This window comes from Notamacropus eugenii, chromosome 6 (assembly GCF_028372415.1).
Source record: "Notamacropus eugenii isolate mMacEug1 chromosome 6, mMacEug1.pri_v2, whole genome shotgun sequence".
In the NCBI taxonomy this organism is placed as follows: domain Eukaryota; kingdom Metazoa; phylum Chordata; class Mammalia; order Diprotodontia; family Macropodidae; genus Notamacropus; species Notamacropus eugenii.
The window spans coordinates 54028362-54046957 of record NC_092877.1 but is presented as its reverse complement, the minus strand read 5'-3'; the positions used below and the strand labels follow the sequence as shown (position 1 = coordinate 54046957).

Below are 18596 nucleotides of genomic sequence, written 5' to 3'. Positions count from 1 at the left end.
TTCCAACAGGATATTCTGTGATTCGGAGTCATGAAGGCCAACCTCCCACATAATGTAAGGATACCTACTATAGAATCCTTGACAGATACAGAAGCACAATTAGTTTCTTTGTGGCCTGAGGTGTGCGACCCAATTAACCCCATATCATATCTCATTCTTGTCATCCTCCTAGGATTCTGTGGATATCTCTAATCTAGCCCCAGAAATCCTGATCTGAAAGGGCAGAATAGCCTCATCTTTCACTTAAAGAAAAAAGTACAAGAATTGTGCTGTGTCACATCAGAAACTTCAAATAAGGATCAGTGATACTGACAGCCAGTGATTCATTCTCCTATAAGCATATGCATACACACAGTCACGCACACACACACACACACGCACACACACACACATCCCATAGGCACACACATTCACCCAGAGGCAGAATTAAAAGATTATTAGGACAATGAAATCTTTAAGGCAGCAGTCCTTAATTTTCCTAATTTTCCCTCATTGCTGAAAGCTCCTGAAGGTCTCAGTCTTAGAAAAAAAAGAATCTCATGCTGAGACAGGTGAGGGAGGGAACAGCCAGTAGTCAGCCCAGGCGTGATTCCTTGATTCCTCAGTGTCTCCATTGACAAGTCCATTCCATCCACACTTAAAGTCACCTCTGCAAAACTGTGCTCTGGTACTGCCCATAGAATGTAAGATGAAGCTGCCCTTGGATCCTGGACTATGCCCCAATGCCAAATGCCAGTTGCAGGAAGGCATTTCAGATACACTCAAATTACCAGAATATTGGGGAGGGGGTTGGGGAAGGACATTGGCCAAATGGAAATGGACAAAATGGTAAGAAAAGAGAAAATTTTATTTCCAAACTAAGAAGGTATTACAAACAATGGATGATTAAAAAAAATAAAAATAGCATCAAAATGTCACCTGACAATAAAGTTACAGAGTAAAATATGTACACATTAAGCTACTTTATCCCAAACCGAAGCGTGGAGAGAGGGTAGCAATTACACCTGAAAGGGTACGAAACAAAAAGTGATCATGATTCGCAACAGGAGATGTCTGGTGATGTGTACGGGGCACTTAGCTAACACCTTTCACTGGTGCATCTGAAATCTCAGAATGAAAATTATTAAAAAGATGCAAAGAAATTCACACTCCATGCAGTTTGTCATCAAGAAAATTCTCTGCAGAATGGCAGAGTTAGGTTAGAAGATGAAATCAAGGCCCTGATCTTGCATCTTTGATGTTGATGCTATGTTCCAGAAGTTCTTAGATGCTTAGTCAAGAGCTTCTCCTTGCCCTGAGAAGGCTTCCCCTGGCCACCTCCTTACTGAATGTGATGCCCTGTATCCTAACAGTCATTCTTCCCAGTCCAAAGTCATAAGATGAGAGTCCATCTGGATCCTCAGCTATACTACATGTTCTCAAATTGAGTAAAGTAATTCATTTGGACCCTATGGTCTTCTTACCACCTGCCAAAATACACTTTCCATCTCTGTCTTGCAAGAAATTTCAAACCACCAAGAGCTTAGTCAGTCATGGAGACCAGCCGGCTGGTTGCACAGAACCAGATTCTAGACTTGGGAAGTTCCCAAAGGTTCTTTTTACTACATCCATTTCCCTGAGGAACACAGGCTGATAATCTACTCTATTGCAACAACAAAAAGTAACTCCCCTCAAAAATCGCACTGATAAAAACCTTTAGGTTCAAAAACTGAATAAATCCTACTGTCACTCATTGTGACTACCATACAAGACCCAAAGTACAAAAATAACAAGCTTCAGCATTTACCATATAAAGGATTTCTGGAAGCTGCCTGGCTGTAGCCAGAGTCTGAGGGCATGGAGGGATGCTCTGTCTCTTCCTTAGATATCACCAAGTTGCCTCACCCACTCATGGCATCATGAAGGCAAAAATGGAGCCACCTGCTACCAGGTGATCCTCACTGCCATCTCAGCATGAAATATAAAGATAGAGCCAGGAAATGGAACCCTTTGTTAATAAACTCCCCATCTTTTTCTGCTTATGAGCTTCTTAAGTGCTCCCTGGGAGACTTCAGCCTCTCAGGAGGCCATGCCAAGAAGCCACTTTCATCCCAATATCAAAGTAACCTCTTGAGTTGTGCTTTGACCAGATAACACCTGATGGCAGATCTTCCAGGAGATTGTTACTAGTTTATAATATGAACATTAAGAAAACTATTCATTCTGCTCATGAGGTTGAGAGAAGCAGATGAGAAAGGAGATTCAGGTAGAGCCCCTCAGATTCCTCCGAATTTTATCACATCCCATGAGTGCACTGCAAGGGGTCAGGGGTATTTTTAAGCTTATTTACACAAAAAGGACAGATAAGGTTCTTGCCACCAATGGACCACTGCCCATTGCTACTTCTACATCCTTAACAAACTGAAATCAACTGCAGTGCTTTAACTTAAACCTTTCAAAAAGTTCTACTGAAAATCTAGAGGAGATATGCATTTCAGAGTTCCATTAAACATGGGATTGGGGAGAGGGGGCGGTGGGGTGAAGGAGAAATCTCTTTTTTTTAAAGGATTTTTAAAAAAGATTTCCATTTTAGATTTATAATTCCAGAATTTAGGTCTTAGATCTACTGTCTAATCAGTTATCTTTGATGTAGCTGAAAAAATCCCTGGCCTGGTCCTGCATGTCTGCCATTAACTCATTGTGTGACCTTGACCACAAGAGACATTACCAGTTAGATCCTCGGGTTCCTGCTGTATAAAATCTGAGAAATGGACTGGATGTTGAGATCCTTTCCCACTGTGTTCTATATTTTAAGGATCCCTCTAGTTCCAACTAGTCTAAGCCAGACCCATCTCATGTTAACAATAAATGGTGCTAAGTTACTGTCAGAACAAAGAGGGGACAGAAATCTGTAGCTTAACTCATCACTGCTCAAGGATGCAGAGCTCTGTTTCCAGAATCACAAGGCAGGGAAATAAAGTACATGCAAAACACAAAAGATGCAGGACCAAGAAAAGTCAAAAAGTCTGGTAAGTCTTATCTCTCAGTTCGGGTCTCCACCATCCCTGACTCAGTCTTTAGTTGGAAATTTTTGCCCTGTATAGACTGAATATACTGGCTTTGGATGTAGTATGGTGAAAAAAGAGAAAAAAGCACTGGGTTTGGATACAGGAGTTCTGGGTTTGATTTGAATCTCTCAGCTCTACCATTTACCAACTATATGATCACAAGTCCGTTGACGTCTCTCTGCCTCAGTGTTCCCATCTGTACAATAGGGATAACACTTGCACTGCCTGCCTCACAGCACTGTTACAAGGGACACATTTTATAAATTATCAAGCACTATAGAAAACAGGAGCTACTGGTGTGAATATCTTAGGTGATGAAGATGCTTCAATCTTTTATATTCTGCAATTCTCACCAAGAAGCAGCACGGGGAATGGGAATCATGAATTCCAAGTCAAAAGACCTAGGTTTGATTTCTGGCTCTGCCATTCTTTGTGTCTGTGAGACCCTGGGTAAGTCCAGTCCCTGTCCTGGGCCTCAGTTTCCCCATATTAGATGAAGAGACTAGATGACCCCTAATGACCCCTCCAGCTCTAAAATTCTACAGTCTTTGGATCCATTCTACGTTTCTGGATAGTACTCACATTCCTGCTCAAGCAAAATATCTTCAAGCTGGGATTCTTCCCTCCAAATACAAGTCTTTCCTCCCTTCCTGAGGCTTCCTCTCATCAAAAGTACATTTAAACAGGAAGGAGGCTCTCTTGCCACCCACCTGGCTTCTTCTCCAAGAGGAAGAAAATTACACCTGCACCTTCAGGGCTAAATGACCCCAGGGTTAGTAGCCCATCATTTAAAGTACTCCCTGGGCCTTCCCTTCAAGGCCTGGGTCTCTCTGGTGGGGTTTTGGTCATTTATCCCTCACTTTCTAAGCTAATTTATACAAAAAGCATGGATACGATGTTTCCCCAATGGGACCGCTATCCATTTGCTACTGCTGCTTCCTTGATAAACTGAAATCAGTTGCATCACTTTAACTCAGGTTGGGCCTAGGTTAGCTTCTGCTCAGGGATGGGTATTTACCTTGAGTCCACCACAGACTGGACATGATGTAAAGAAAGCTCTTGGGGCCCCGAGGCGGGGGCTACACATTTCACAAGGCTCAGCAGACACTCCACTAGGTGAAACCGACTCACTACTTTGGGATTCTAATACCTGTCCTGGAGGTTTGATGCCTGACCACCTGGAAAGAAAATCTGCATACGTCTCATCACCCAAGTCTTTGGTGCCTTCAGCAAGGGAGGCGGTGGCCCCCCCCAAGTCTTGGTCAGGCTCAGATGCAGCTCCTGCCTCTGAGGTCGGGGCTGGTGCTGCTTTGGGGTCACTGGCCTGTTGAGGGCCTGAGGCCTGGTCCTTGGGTCCTGTGGAATCTGCACCACCACCATGCTGAACATCCTTAGCAGCTGCTTGTAATACACTCCTGGGTGTGTCGTACAGATGTCGGAAAGAGCTGGGAACCTGATACTCCAGGCTCCTGTGGGACTCACTAGGCTGACAAGTGCACAAACTCTGTTCCGAAGCAAAGTTCAAAGGCAAGCTGAGCAGGGAACCAAACTCGTCACCATGACAGATGTCCAGGCTCCCAGCATAGGAAGAGAAGCTACCAGAGTAGGAGGAGTGACTCCCCGTGGCTATTCCACTGTCAGAGGAACTCTGGCGGCCGATTTCCTGGAGCTGTCTGGACCGGAGAGGTTTTGGCAACGGTTTAGCAGCACCAAGCGTAGCCTCCGTGTGTGCCTTGTCTTCCCCAAGTTGGAAAGATTTGGCAGCTCCCAAGCCATGGCTCTCCTGGGAGGTGCTGGCCGAGGACTGCTCAGGCCAGAGAGTGAGCCGGCTCCCAGCACTGGCATCCGAGTGGCTGGTGTCTGACGAAGAACTAGACAAACTCCTGTCATCTCCTGAAACCAGAAAAAAAGAGCAAAGTCATCCAGGTGCCAGCAGCCAGGAGACAATGGCAGAATGCTGAAGAGGAAAGGTCCTCAAGTCCAACCCCCACCTTTTACAGATAATGAAAAGGAAGCCCAAAGTGGGAGGGGCAGTGAGGCAGGGGAGAAGAAGGGAGATGACTTCCCCAAGGTCTGCCAGCTGGTAAATGTCAGAGAGAGAACTCAGAGTCAGGTCTTTTAACTAATGCTTCTGTTTTGATTCCTGGTTTGGCCCATTCCATTCCAAAAATGGCTATTATTTTTTAATTTTTTTATCCATTCACTAATTTATATTAATTCCCATTATTTTAATTATAGTAATTATTATAATTTAAATAATTAATAATTCCCCTTAAAATTAATTAAATAATTTAATATGTTAATTAGATATAATTTATTAATTCTCATAATTTATTTAATTCATTGATTTTCATTAGGTTTAGGGTACAGTGTTAGACAATGAATCTACAAAGGTTAAAAATGCCACAAGTCCCTGCCTTTAAAGAACTTACAGGCTAGTAGCAGGTCACACGTTGACTATGTGACCTTGGGCAAATATATTGCCATAATCAAAACAGCACTAACCTGGGGATGAGAAGCAGCACTTATGAGTGCCTGGCACATAGTAGGCACTTAATAAAGATGCATTGACTGACCAGGATCTAAATTCTGGCCCTATCACTTAACAGCTATCAGACAGTGGACAGATGATGTCCTCTCTATGGGGCTTCAATTTCCTCATCTGTAAAATGGGAAAATTATACTTACATCACCTAGCTCGCAGAACCATTATGAGAAAAATACTTTCTTCCCCAGAAAGCACTCTAGCAAAAGGAGTTATTATTACCCCAGCCTTGCCAACCTCATAGGACTGTAGTGAATATCAGATGAGATAACTGTGTGAGTCATTGTAAAGTTAAGAAAAATGTAAGATTTTATTATCATCTAGAGGCTTTTACTGTTGCTCAGTTGTGTCCAACTCTTTGTGACCCCTTTTGGGGTTTTCTTGGCAGAGATACTGGAGTGGTTTGCCATTTCCTTCTCCAGCTCATCTTCCAGATGAGGAAACTGAGACAAACGGGGTGAAGTGACTTGCCCAGGGTCACACAGCTAGCAAGTGTCTGAGGCTGGATCTGAACTTAGGTCCTCCTGACTCCAGGGCCAGCACTCTATCCACTGGGCCACCTAACTGCAAATACATTAGTTAATTAATATATAAAATATATTTTATAGCATATATATATTTACAAAATATTTATGCCATACAAAAACATATGTGATATATAAATATATTTATAATTATAAAATATATTACGTATATAAATTAAAATATTTAGTTAATATTAAAGTAACACATAATTGATATAAATATGAATATTTAGTTTTTTCGACTGATCCTCATACAGCACGGTCACCAGCCTCCTCACTACCATGCCCACCCTCCTCTGGATCTGACTTAGCCTGCCAATCTCCTTCTTAAAGTCGAGTAGCCAGAACTGAGTACAACCCTACAGATGTGGCATCTGACCAGGGCAGAGCAGAGCAGGGCATTCATCTCTATCATAATGGATACTGCTATATCTACGCAACCTGAGTCACTACTATTGTGAAGAGGCAACACATGGAAAAGAAAAATTTAGTCTGCTTAGCCCCAGAGAACAGAATAAAATAAAGGGATGGAGGTTAAATTTTGTGCCCTGAAGTCCATCTCAGCTCAGAGATTTACTCCAATGGACCTAGGAAAGTGGACAGAGTGAGTGCTGGACCTGTAGTCAACATTTAAACCTGAATTCAGCTCCTCTCTCAAATCCTTACAACTCAATATAGCTCGTTAAGGTTTGCAAATTGCTTTTCAGATGTTCGCCCATTTGATCTTCACAACAACCCTCGGTGGTAGGTGCTACTATTATTCCCATTTTACAGTTGAAGAAAGTGAGGCAGACAGAGGATAAGTGACTTGCCCAGGGTCATACAGGTAGTAAATGCCTAAAGCTATATTTGAACTCAGGTCTTCCTGAGTCCTGGGTCCAGTGTTCCATCCACGGCACCATCTGGCCCAGTTATTATTATTAGAGCTATGGTTACAGTATTATTTGTGTACTGAGTCCAAACATAATTTGACAACTGTCCCAAACTAATAAAAAGAGAAGGTAGAAAGAAGGACTTGGGATTCTCCATCCTCTTCTACCTTCCTTAAACTAGCAACGGAAGATGAGATACTGGGATGAACAAGGGAGCAATGTACAGAACAGAGGGAGACATTTCCAAAATGTACTGTGACTTGGCCCAAGGTGTCGGTTCTGGCCTGGACCACCTGAACAGCCCCTTCACTGGTATCCTTGTTTCCAATCTGGCCTAAAGAGGCCTCCAGAGCCACCTTTCATGTGACCCTCTACTCAGAATACTACAATAAAACTGATTACAGATCACACTATACATCACAACAGCCGTGGCAGTTAGATGGGACAGGGATTTATCTCCATTCTAGAAAAGAGGAAACCGAGGCTAGGAAAGCTTGGCATTAGGATCAGCCCCTCAGTTTTCTGACCCCAAACTCAGAATTCTGTATACTACATTTACTGTTTACAGAGTAAATCCAAATTCTTCAATGTGGTATTTGAGACTTTCCACGATGTAGTTTCATTCTATTTATCCAAAATCATTTCCCACTACTCTCTACTAAGTACAAGCCCTCAATAGGCAGCCTGCTTTCCTTATTACTTTCAATGATCCCAAGCCGCTCACTGCCATGAAAATGTCTCTTTAACACCAACCTCTGCCCCAGGATGCTAGAGCTTGAAGGGCCCACCCACTCATTTTACAGATGAGGACCAGAGAAATCCGATAGCTTGCCCAAGGTCCTAAAATATCAGATGGTATTCAAACTCAGGTTCTTAGCCAACCACTCATTTAGTAAGGTATGTACCAAGAATAGTAAACAAGTCTCTTTTCACTAAACCACAATGCCTCTTCTATGAACTCTTATAGCATTTATGATCCATAACACACCATTTAGTTTTCAATTATATACTGTTTTGTTCTCTAATTATTTCATGTAATAAAAATAACAGCTTACATTTTATATAGGCTTTACTGTCACAAAGCACTGTCATACATATTACATTGTTTGACCTTCACAACAATCCTGCAAGGTAGGTAGAACAAGAAGTATTATTCCATTTTACAAATTGGGAAACTGAGGCACAAAAAGGGGAAATGTCTTGGTCAATGTCACACAGCCAGCTGGTAAGTGGCACAGTCAGGGTTCTAACCAGGTCTCCTGACTCCAACATCAGCACTGTTTCCATTGTGCCATAATTTGTTACAGTTATCTATGAATGTGTCTAATCTTCCTTATTCAACTTTAAACTTCATGAGAGCAAAGATTGCATCTTAGCTACACTTTTCAACTCCCACAGACTGACTTCAGTGTTCCTCTCATAGAAATGTGATGGATCTTGGTTGAATTCAACCCCACTGTCTTGTGTATAAATTTGGTCACCATGGAAGAATTAAAGTCCTCTGTGTTCTACAAAGTCTGTGTCTTACAGTTCACCTGTATCACTTCCCTAACCTTCCCCTCTGGAGCTAGCACAATGCTTTACAAAATGCTTTAAAGGGTGAATCACACTTTAAAAGGTTATTGAACCAGTAGGTAAACTTCTGATTTGGAATATATATTTCATAAACAAGAAGGAACTGAGTGCTAAGATGGAAATAACGTGAACCTTGGGAAAAAAGTAGAGTTTGTGATAGAAAAGAGTAAAGCTGGGTGGAAAATGATGTGTACCCCAGATTTTGAAAAAAATATATTTCAAAGGTTCAGAAAAAGATTAAGTATGATCTAATAGACAATAATTCTATGGAAGAAATCAATCCAGGAGAGATGGGAGTCTCTCAAGGATAACATTCTAAAGGTACCAAGAAAGACTTATTCAGTAAGAAAGAAAAAAGGGAGCTGCCTAAAGCTAGAGATGTGGATGCGCAAGAAACTCATTCACCCACAAAGACTTTAAAAAAGGAATGTTCATAGATAGAAATAAGGGAAGGAAATAGATGATGAATTCAAAGGTATGGCACAGTTCAGTAAAGATGGTGTCAGTAGCCCTAAAGCACAGAATAAGCTGAGACTACAAAGAAAAGTCAAGGACAACAAAAGGGTTGAGGTTTGATTTTTGGTTTTGGTGGTGGTGGTGGTAGTGCTACTATACTAGGAAAAAGAGGAAACATAAAAGTTTATGACAGTTGTTCAGAGAGAAAAAGACAGTAATAACTAATAATGGAACAGAAATGATGCTGTTCAATTATTCTTCTGCTTTCTATTCTCTGCCAAAAAGAATGAACTTTGAACTAGAAAAGATAGAATAAAAATGGCCACTAGAAGTCAATACCCGAGGTAAATAAGGAGATAATAAGAGAACACCTATACACTCTTGATGAGTTCAAGTCACCAGATTCAGAGCACTTAAAAAACAAACAACCTGACAGATGTGATTGTCAGTGACTTGTGAGAAAAAATGGAAGCAATACCACAGGACAAAAGAATGTGGTCTGAATTTTCAAAACAGAGAAGAGAGTAGAGCCCGCAAACTGGAGATCAGTGAGTTTGGCTATAATTCCTGGAACATACATACTATGAAAGGAATAGTTAGAATGTAAAATTAAATTGTTAGCCTCTTGAGGACAGAGACTATCTTTTTCCTGTTTTTGTATCCTAGGGAGATTGCACAGCATTTGACATAGAGTCTGCATATAATAATATTTACTGCTGATTGATAATAAACATTTAGAGATGGAAGACATGACCACAAAGAACTAGCATGATTTTGTTAAGATCAATTTATGTCAAATTAATTTCATTTTTTTATCAGGATACAAGACTGGTAAATCAGAAGAGTATTATGGTAGTTTATCTACATTTTGGTAAAATATGTGACAATGTCCCTCAAGCTAATCTTATGAAAATTAAGTCAAGATTTGAGCTAAATGATAGTACAGTTAGGTGGATTTAGAATTCATTGAATGATCAGGCCCTAAAAGTAGCCAATGATCATTTGACTTAATATGAAAAGATTGATATCTCTAATGAAATATCTCATAGATCTATACCTGGCATTGTGTTGTATTAATGTTTTACTTTAAGTGATTTCCATAAAGATATGGGGACTTATAAAATACAAAGATAATACAAATGTAAAAGGCATAACCAACACATTCAATGACAGAGCCAGGAACCCAAAAGATCTCAACAGGCTAAAATGTTAAGTCAGATCTAATAAGATGAAATCGAATAAAGATAAATAAAAAGTCTTAACACTTGGGTTCAAAAATTGACTTCACTAAGTACAAAATGGGGAAAACATGACAAGGTAGTAGCTCGCCTGAGAGGAGTTCAGAGGATTATAAATTGAAGAAAAGATAACAAGGTGGTAAGGTAGACAAAGGACACTAATGTAATGTTCAGTTTTAGTTAAAGAGGCAGAAATGTCCAAGACTAGGGACTGTACCTTGAGTGCTGCGCTCAGTTCTAGACACCATTTTACAAAGGACATTGATAAGCCCATAAATGAAGCAGTCTCTATTCTCTATTGGGTGAAACAATGTGTATCCATGGTTGCAGGGGGAGAAAACTAACAGCTAAAGGGGGTCAAAAGGCAAAATCAGCCAAGGAGAGAGAAGGAACAGTCAGAGAAGTGGAAGAACTAAAAGAGGACAGTGTCTTGGAAGCCCAGAAAAGAAATGGCCAGGACAAGAAGGTGGTTAACACTATCAAATGCCACAGAGACATTAAGAAAGATGAGGAAGTTCAGTTGATGCTCAACCACTTAATAAGGAATACAAAAATTATCTCCAGAGAGCTAAAAACATGTCATATAGATAAGGAAATTCGCCTATTTTGCTTGGCATCAGAAAACAGGACTAGGAGAAATAGGTAGAAAATGAAAAGAGGAAGACTGAATTTAAGGAAAAAAATTCCTCACCTTTTGCACCACCCAAAAATGTAATGGGTTGCCTTGGGAGGTAGCGTTCTCACTCTCTAGAGGATTGAAGTGGGGGGAGATGGGTGATTACTTATTGGGATTTGTAAAGAAGGTGCTTATTCAAGTATTAGTTGGGCTACATGGGCTCTGAAATCTCTTTTAAGTTTGAGATTCTGTTATTCTATAAATATCTGATAAAGGATTATTGATTAAAGAAAAGGGGCTTTGCTCTATTTCTGCATTATGAATCTAAAGCAGAATTTCTTTAACTTTTTTTAGGTCATAGCTACCTTTGTCAGTCTAATAAAGCCCAATGACCTTTTCTCAGAATAATGTTTTAAATACACAAAATAAAATATAAAAGATTACAAAGGAAACCAATTATATGAAATAAAGTTATCAAAATATTTTAAGAAACAAGATAATGGAACCTAGGTTAAGAACCTCCGAGATAAAGAAAATTAGAGTCCCTTAAAAAATAATCTGGTTTGTTTCCCCAGTTGATAAATGGTCAAAGGATGTGGCTAGCTAGTTGTCTCTCAAGGGAAATAATCTAAGCTACTTATATTCATGTGAAAAATGCTACAAATCACTAATAATTTAAAAAATGCAAAATTGAAGCAACTAAGATTCTACCTTATACCATCAGATTAACAAAGCTGACAAAAGAAAGGAAAATAACAAAGGTTGGTGGGACTATGGGAAAATAGGCATGTTGATATATTATTTATGGAGCTTGTGAATTGTTATAATATTCTGGAAAGGAATTTGTTATTGTAACTTTGCCTCGAATGTTACAAACTGTGTATATGCTTTGACTCATTACTAGGAGTATACTTCAAAGAGATGAAAGGAATAAGAAAATGTCCTATGTGTACAAAAATATTTAGAGCAGCCCTTTCTGTGGAGATAAAGAACTGGAAACTGGGAGAGTGCCCTATGGAAATGCAACTGAATACTATTTTGTGCTCCAGGAAATTATGAAAGAGACAATAACTGAGAAACCTGGAAAGACTAGTGTAGACTGAAGCAGAGAGTGAGCTGAACCAAAAGAACAATATATCCTACAACAACACAGTGAAAATGAAAATTTTTGAAAGACTTAAAAACATGACTCCAGAGAACCAATGATAAAGAATGTTATATATCTCCTGACAGAGACATGATGGATTAATATGCTGAATGATATAGACACAGATTTGGTCTTGGTCAACATGGAAATTTGTTTACTTGATTATGCACATTGGTTACAAAGATAGTGTTTTTCTTTCCATTCCCCCATCCCAGGAAATAGGGAAGGGGAGGACGGAGGAAATGCTTCATAATTGAAAAATATTTTAAAGAACAAGTAATAAAAATCTGGCTTGTAAGAACTGACCCACTGATGACATCCAGTATGCAGCTAAGGTGCTCTAAACAGGCAGCATGATATAGCAGAGAAAGAACAAAGTTTGCAGGAAGTAGAATCTCAGAGTTGCCTCAATTTGCATTTCTCTAATTATTCACGATTTCTAGCATATTTTCATGTGAACATAACTAGCTTAGATTACTTCCCTTGAGAGCTAACTGGCTAGCCATATCCTTTGACCATTTATCAATGGGGGAAATAAACTAGATATTTTTTAAAGGACTCTCTAATCTAGGTTTCAATCACTGACTCCAATTTTCACTTTCTGGGACACCCTGGACAAATCTTATCTCTTAACCTCTCAGAATCTAATTTATAAACTAGAAATAATAATCCTTATTTTCCTTATCTCTAAGGGCTATGATGTGGAAAGCCCATTGTAAACCTTAAGGTACAGAATTGTAAGTAGTCATAACTTTTAAAGCTTCCTAGCATTTTGAATCATAGGTATAAACAGGTGACAGAGGAACATGGACATGAACAGCACCCTAAAACACTGTTGCTGTTTTTTCCTACAATTCACATGGTACCAATGAAGCCTCTATCATGAGGACCTTGTCTTAGGGAGTTCTGAGAAAACATTCACTAGCTCCTGTTCATGTGAAGAAACTACCCCCTAGAAAAGGAAGATGCTTCTCCTCCGTTCACCCTACTCCAGCCCACCCCTGGGGGGAGGGGCAGAGTTGCCAGTAAGATTCGGTGGCTTCTCACCTCCACTTCCCGGACGACTCGAATGTGAAAGAAGACTCAGCCTCTTCTCCAGCTGTAGAGTTTCATGAGCCATTCTCTCTTCCATGGATGATGGGTTTATATTTGGATCTAAATACAAAAGGAGAGGTAGAATATCATGATTAACCACAACAGAATAGCACACTTCTTCCCCACTCCCTGAAATAAAATCCCCTCACTATTCACCACCCAAATGTTGTATCTACTCTGGCACAGTCATGTGAAAATTTTTATCTTGTGAAGGGCTCATTCTCTGGAACAGAATGAAGTGCCCAGCTTAGTGTTATCTGGGTTGTTTTAGTGGCAGGTTTCTAAGGTTCATCATTGTTGACAGGCAATCTGAACCATTTGGGTCACACCCCTCACTGTGTCCTCATAAAATGGGTTTTTACTTTATCTCAGTGACCAGAGCTAAGTTTGAGGAAAGCTCCAAAGATGCCAGAAAAATATAACATCCTCTGCTTCATTCTACTGGTATAGACATAAGGAATATGGCTAAGAAGACAGAAAAGTTTTTAACTGGATGTTAGCTAAAAAGAAACTAACCAGGTCAAAAAATATGAAGACTTCCATAGGTCTCCACTAATTAGGGTTATCATTAGCTCCAGAGAATAAGGATTATTAAGGTAAAAATGTTGTTGTTAAATCATTTTTCAGTCATATCTGATTTTTTATGAATCTATAAGAGGTTTTCTTGGCAAAGATACTAGAATGGTTTGCCATTTCCTTCTCCATCTCATTTTACAGATGAAGAAATTAAGGCAGACAAGGTCAGGTGACCTGCGCAGGGTCACACAGTTTGCAAGTGTCTGAGGCTAGATTTGAACTCAGGAGGATGAGTCTTCCTGACTCCAGGCCCTATATTTTACCCACTGTGTCAGCTAGCTGCCCTTAAGATAAATTTTAATTTCATTCCATTTCAACCAAGATTTATTCATTATTATATATACTCCAGAGTGATAAGCTAAGCACAAGGGACACAGAGATGAAAAATGGTCCTCAGGGAACTTATAATCCAATGGGGGCATTCATATTGTACACATAATTAAAAGTACGATAAGTTCAGAATGAGATTTGCTTTGGGGATTGAATTCAGAGTGGGGAAAAAACAGTTCAACAAACTGCTTTGGAGAGTAAGAGATACTAGATAACAACCAAATTCTTGGATCCCTAATACATAATCCCATCATCCCTGGCCTCAACAACAGAGGTGTCAAATTCAACACGGCAGCATTTGGAGTCAGAAAATCACGAAAGAACATTGTCTATAATGTATCTCATTTTTACTTATTTTGTTAAACATTTTCCAGTTACATTTTAACCTAGTCCTGAGTTGACCTGTCAGGGAGTTGGACACCTCTGCTCTACAACATCATGAAATCAGGAGATACAATTGTTCACAACTGACAGGGCTTTCTCAAGCTCTCAGAGTGCACAGACTGACAAAAAGCTGAGTTACCAGGTCACAGTGAACATCCCAACAACAATGATAACAATAATTACAAATAATTTACATGTCACTGTCAGCTTTGCTTGTTATTTTCCCCACAACAGCTGGTACTCAAGCCCAAGTCCCCTGATTCTAAACCAAAAGCTTCTTCCACTATAACATGGTGCGCCCTAAGGCTACGGTGACTCGAAGCCAATGGTTTGGTTTAAAAAAAAAAAAAAGTCATAAGGCTGAGTCTAGTTGTATCTTTCACCATTCCCTTGGTCCCTTTAACTTTTGATTTCATAGTGAAAAGGGTTCCAAGGGAATAACTTCCCAGAAGTAACCAGCAAACTGGTTACAAAAATAACCACATTTTAGCACTGTAAGGAACCTGGTTGTTCAGTAATATCAGTTGGGTTTCTTGTCAGAGACACTAGCAGTTTGTCATTTCCTTCTCTAGTTCATTTTATAGATGAGGCACTATGGCAAACAGGGATAAATGACTTTCCCAGGGTCACACAGCCAGTAAGTGTCTAAGGTCAGATTTGAACTCAGGAAAGTGAACCTTCCTGACTTGACTAAGCACTCAATCCACAGCACCACCTAGCTGCAGTAAGGTAAGGTACACAGAGATCATCTAGTTCAGTCCTTTCATTTTGTAGTTAGGAAATTGAGGTACAAGGAAATTAAGTGATCTGCCCACAATCTGTATCTGTATCTGTTTCTGTTTCTGTTTCTCTGTCTCTCTGTCTCTCTCTCTCTCTCTCTCTCTCTCATACTTCTCTGTCTCCCTTCTCTCTCTCTCTCTCCTCTGTCTCTCTCTCTCTCTCTCTCTCTTTCTCTGTCTCTCTCTCTCTCTCTCTCTCTCACACACACACACACACACACACACACACACACACACACACACACACACACACACACTAACAGAAATAAAATCTGAACCCAAATCATCTGCCTCTTACCCAGGGCCCTCCTTTCTCACTGCCTCTTCAAGATAAGATAGGTTCACATTCTACTTTGGATACTTGCTAGCTGTATTACTGCAGACCACTTAGATTTCTCCTCAAACGGGAATAATAATACTTGTACCGTGAGGAAAGGGCTTTGCATACCTGAAAGCAGCATAGGAAAGAGACCTGGTATTAGGAGGTAGCTCAGTGGTGCGGAACCTGTGTCCTTGAGGCCTCCTACAGCTCGCTAGGTCTGAATCAGTTAAAGGGCTACACTTGAGGACCTAGAGGGCCACATGTGGCCTCGAGGATGCAGGTTCCCCACCCCTGAGCCAGGTAGGGCAGGAATGTTCAGTTCCATTTTTTTTCAGACGAGAAGTTAATTTCCTTGCCAAGGTCAAATAACTGGATAGTAGCAAAACTAGCAATGGATCCTGTTCTATTTCTAAGTTTCCTTCCTGCCCTAAGATCCTGCCCCACCTCTAAAGCCCTTCAGGGCTGCTTTCTAGAACACCTAAAAATGTCTCTGCCAAGCCAGCAAGTGAATGTTGGTCCACCATTGTAGACTTTGAGGATTATAAATACTTCAAAGCTTCAGATTAACATCACACCCCAACCAGAGTTGGTGGCAATCTGGAGGGTATTTCAAAAAGATTACTGTCAACAGTTTAAAAATGCCTGGCATCTTTAGCAGCTGTTGTACCAATGGCTATCCTTCCTTTTAACTGTAAGCTCCCCCAATTACATGAAGAATGGATCAGTGCAGGGGGCTGGCCTTGCTGTCTCAGAAATAGATGATTTATCATCATTCTCCAAAAGGAGAAGGCAGCATTACCAAGGCACCATTGAGTTTCTCCATAGAGTAAACAACCTGAGATTCCCAGAACTCCACAGGCCTTCAAAGGGCAACTGGTTCAAACTCTGGCTAAAAGATTTGCATCTACAATAACTCTAACCAGTAGTTAGTTTACCCTCTTGCCGATCTCTAGCCATTGCCAGCAATGAGGAACTCATTACCTTTCAAAGAATCCCAGTCCCATTTTAAGTAAGTTCTCCTCTCACTGAGCCAAGCTCTAACAACATGTAACCTCTGCCCCTTGTTCCTAGTTTGGCCCTCAGGAGCATAAAATGAAATTTTAAAACTCTGCATAGAATCTGAAAGCATGTTGATAAAAGTTTTAAAATGTAGAATCCCAGGCATCTAAAAACTTCCTTCCTCAAGATATTCGATATTACGTTTCTCAGGAAAAGTAATCATTTTCCTTGTCACATTAGTTGTTTAAGAAAACTTTTAAAAGTTTAGGTGCTTCTAATCAGGAAAACTGGGTCCAAATCCTAGCTCCACCACTTAGAAGCTGTGTGACTATACATACGCAATTCACATTTCTCTCCGGGACAGTTTCCCTGTCTATAAAAGGGGGCTAAGAATATCACCAACTTCTCAAATACCCTTTTTTGTCATTCAGTTATTTTTCAGTTGTGTCCTATTCTGCGACCTCTTAAGGTGTTTTCTTGAAAGAGATACTGGAATGGCTTGCCATTTCTTCCTCCAGCTCATTTTACAGATGAGGAAACTGAGGCAAATAGGGTGACTTGCCCAGGGTCACACAGCTAGTAAGTGTCTGAGGCCAGATCTGAACTCAGGAAGATGAGTCTTCCTGACTCCAAGACCAACGTTCTATCTACTATGCCACCTAGCTGCCCCTTCAAATACCCTACCCACTTCTCAAAATTGTTGTGAGGTTCATATGGGAAAGTAGAAGAATTATTCTGTAAAGGTAAAATGCTATATGCTAATAAGCACAGCTCACATTTGTATCCTACTTCAAGTGTACAAACAGCTTTGGGGTGGTTAGTGCAAGAATAATTATCCATATTTTAAAGAGAAGGAATCCCACAGAAACAAAGTGAACTAGTCACACAGCTAATAATGACAAGTGTGGGAGCCAAGAGAGGAAGCACATTCTACTTGGCATTCTCTCTTTGAGGGCTAGAAATCAGAAGCATAATTTCCCCTAAAGACTTAGAGATCCTTTTCTTTTGAAGTTTTAAAATATCTCGCTGTCTTGTCTTTCTTCTGTTGACTCCTTTTGGGTAGTCAATCTAGGCAAACTCCTTGGGGACTGAAAGAGGGCAAGACAAATTCCATGATGCACTGTGAAAGCCGATTTCCTACAGATGAGGGAAAGGAAGGAAAGGATTCTAGATCAGAACTAAAGAAAATACAAACTCTTTGACTTGGCGGTCAAGGCTTTTCACAATCTAGCTTCAACCCTCCTGGAGTCCTTTACCAGAAGGGCTTTTGAATACTCTAGATTTCAGCCAAACTTGACTAGGAACTGGGCCCTGCCTATACCCTGTCTGCTCCCTCTCATCACCATATTTACTCATTGCAAGGTGAAAACATGCCTGCTTTTCATTTCTGCTTACTGAAATTCTTCCCTTCCTTTGCTCTGTTTACCTCAGTTTTCTCATCTGTAAAATGAGATGGAGAAGGAAAGAGCAAAGTAGTCCAGTATCTTTGCCAAGAACCTCCAAATGGAGTCACAAAGAGTCAGACATGACTGAAATGACTCAAGAACAGCACTTTCCAGGGCATTGTGAGGATATGATAAAATAATATTTGCAGTTCTGCAAACTTTAAAGCACCATGTAAGTGCTAGCTAGGGTTATTATCAAACCTTTATTTGTCCATTATAACCACAGCGGGAGCTTCTATGTAACAAGTAACCTGCCAACGAGTAATTTTGCCTATACCAGCAACCCCTCTGAGATCCCAAGTACCTCCTCTGAACTGGGGCTAAATGTATGTGCCTAAGTAATAGAATCCCAGGATGACAGAATTTAAAGCCTTACCTTATATGGACAACATAGTAAGAAAACCAGGACTCAGTCACGCCCTCTGACTCTAAATCAAGTTTTCGTTCCACCATACCACACTGACTCTCTGAACAGAATTTAATAGCTGAGCCAGCTACGCAGCCTAGGCATCCCATCACCCAAACTCCATTTTTCATTAATAATTACAGCACTCTATTGATATGGTATTGATATTTAAGAACTACAAAACATTTTCCTCACAACTCTAAAAAGTAGGTAATACAAAAATAAATCCCATTTTACATG

At 40.2% G+C, this 18596-nt stretch overlaps 1 protein-coding gene across 4 annotated transcripts in view; it reads right to left on the bottom strand.

Annotated features, from left to right (window-relative positions):
* DOK7 (docking protein 7) overlaps window positions 1–18596 on the bottom strand; it is a 136519-nt gene that overhangs the window by 58468 nt on the left and 59455 nt on the right. For all 4 annotated transcript variants that reach the window (XM_072620089.1, XM_072620087.1, XM_072620088.1 and 1 more), the window contains 2 exons: window positions 13068–13175; window positions 4066–4940 (listed from right to left, as the gene is read on the bottom strand). In XM_072620089.1, coding sequence (XP_072476190.1) covers window positions 4066–4940; window positions 13068–13175 — 983 coding nt within the window. The remainder of the gene's footprint in view (window positions 1–4065; window positions 4941–13067; window positions 13176–18596) is intronic.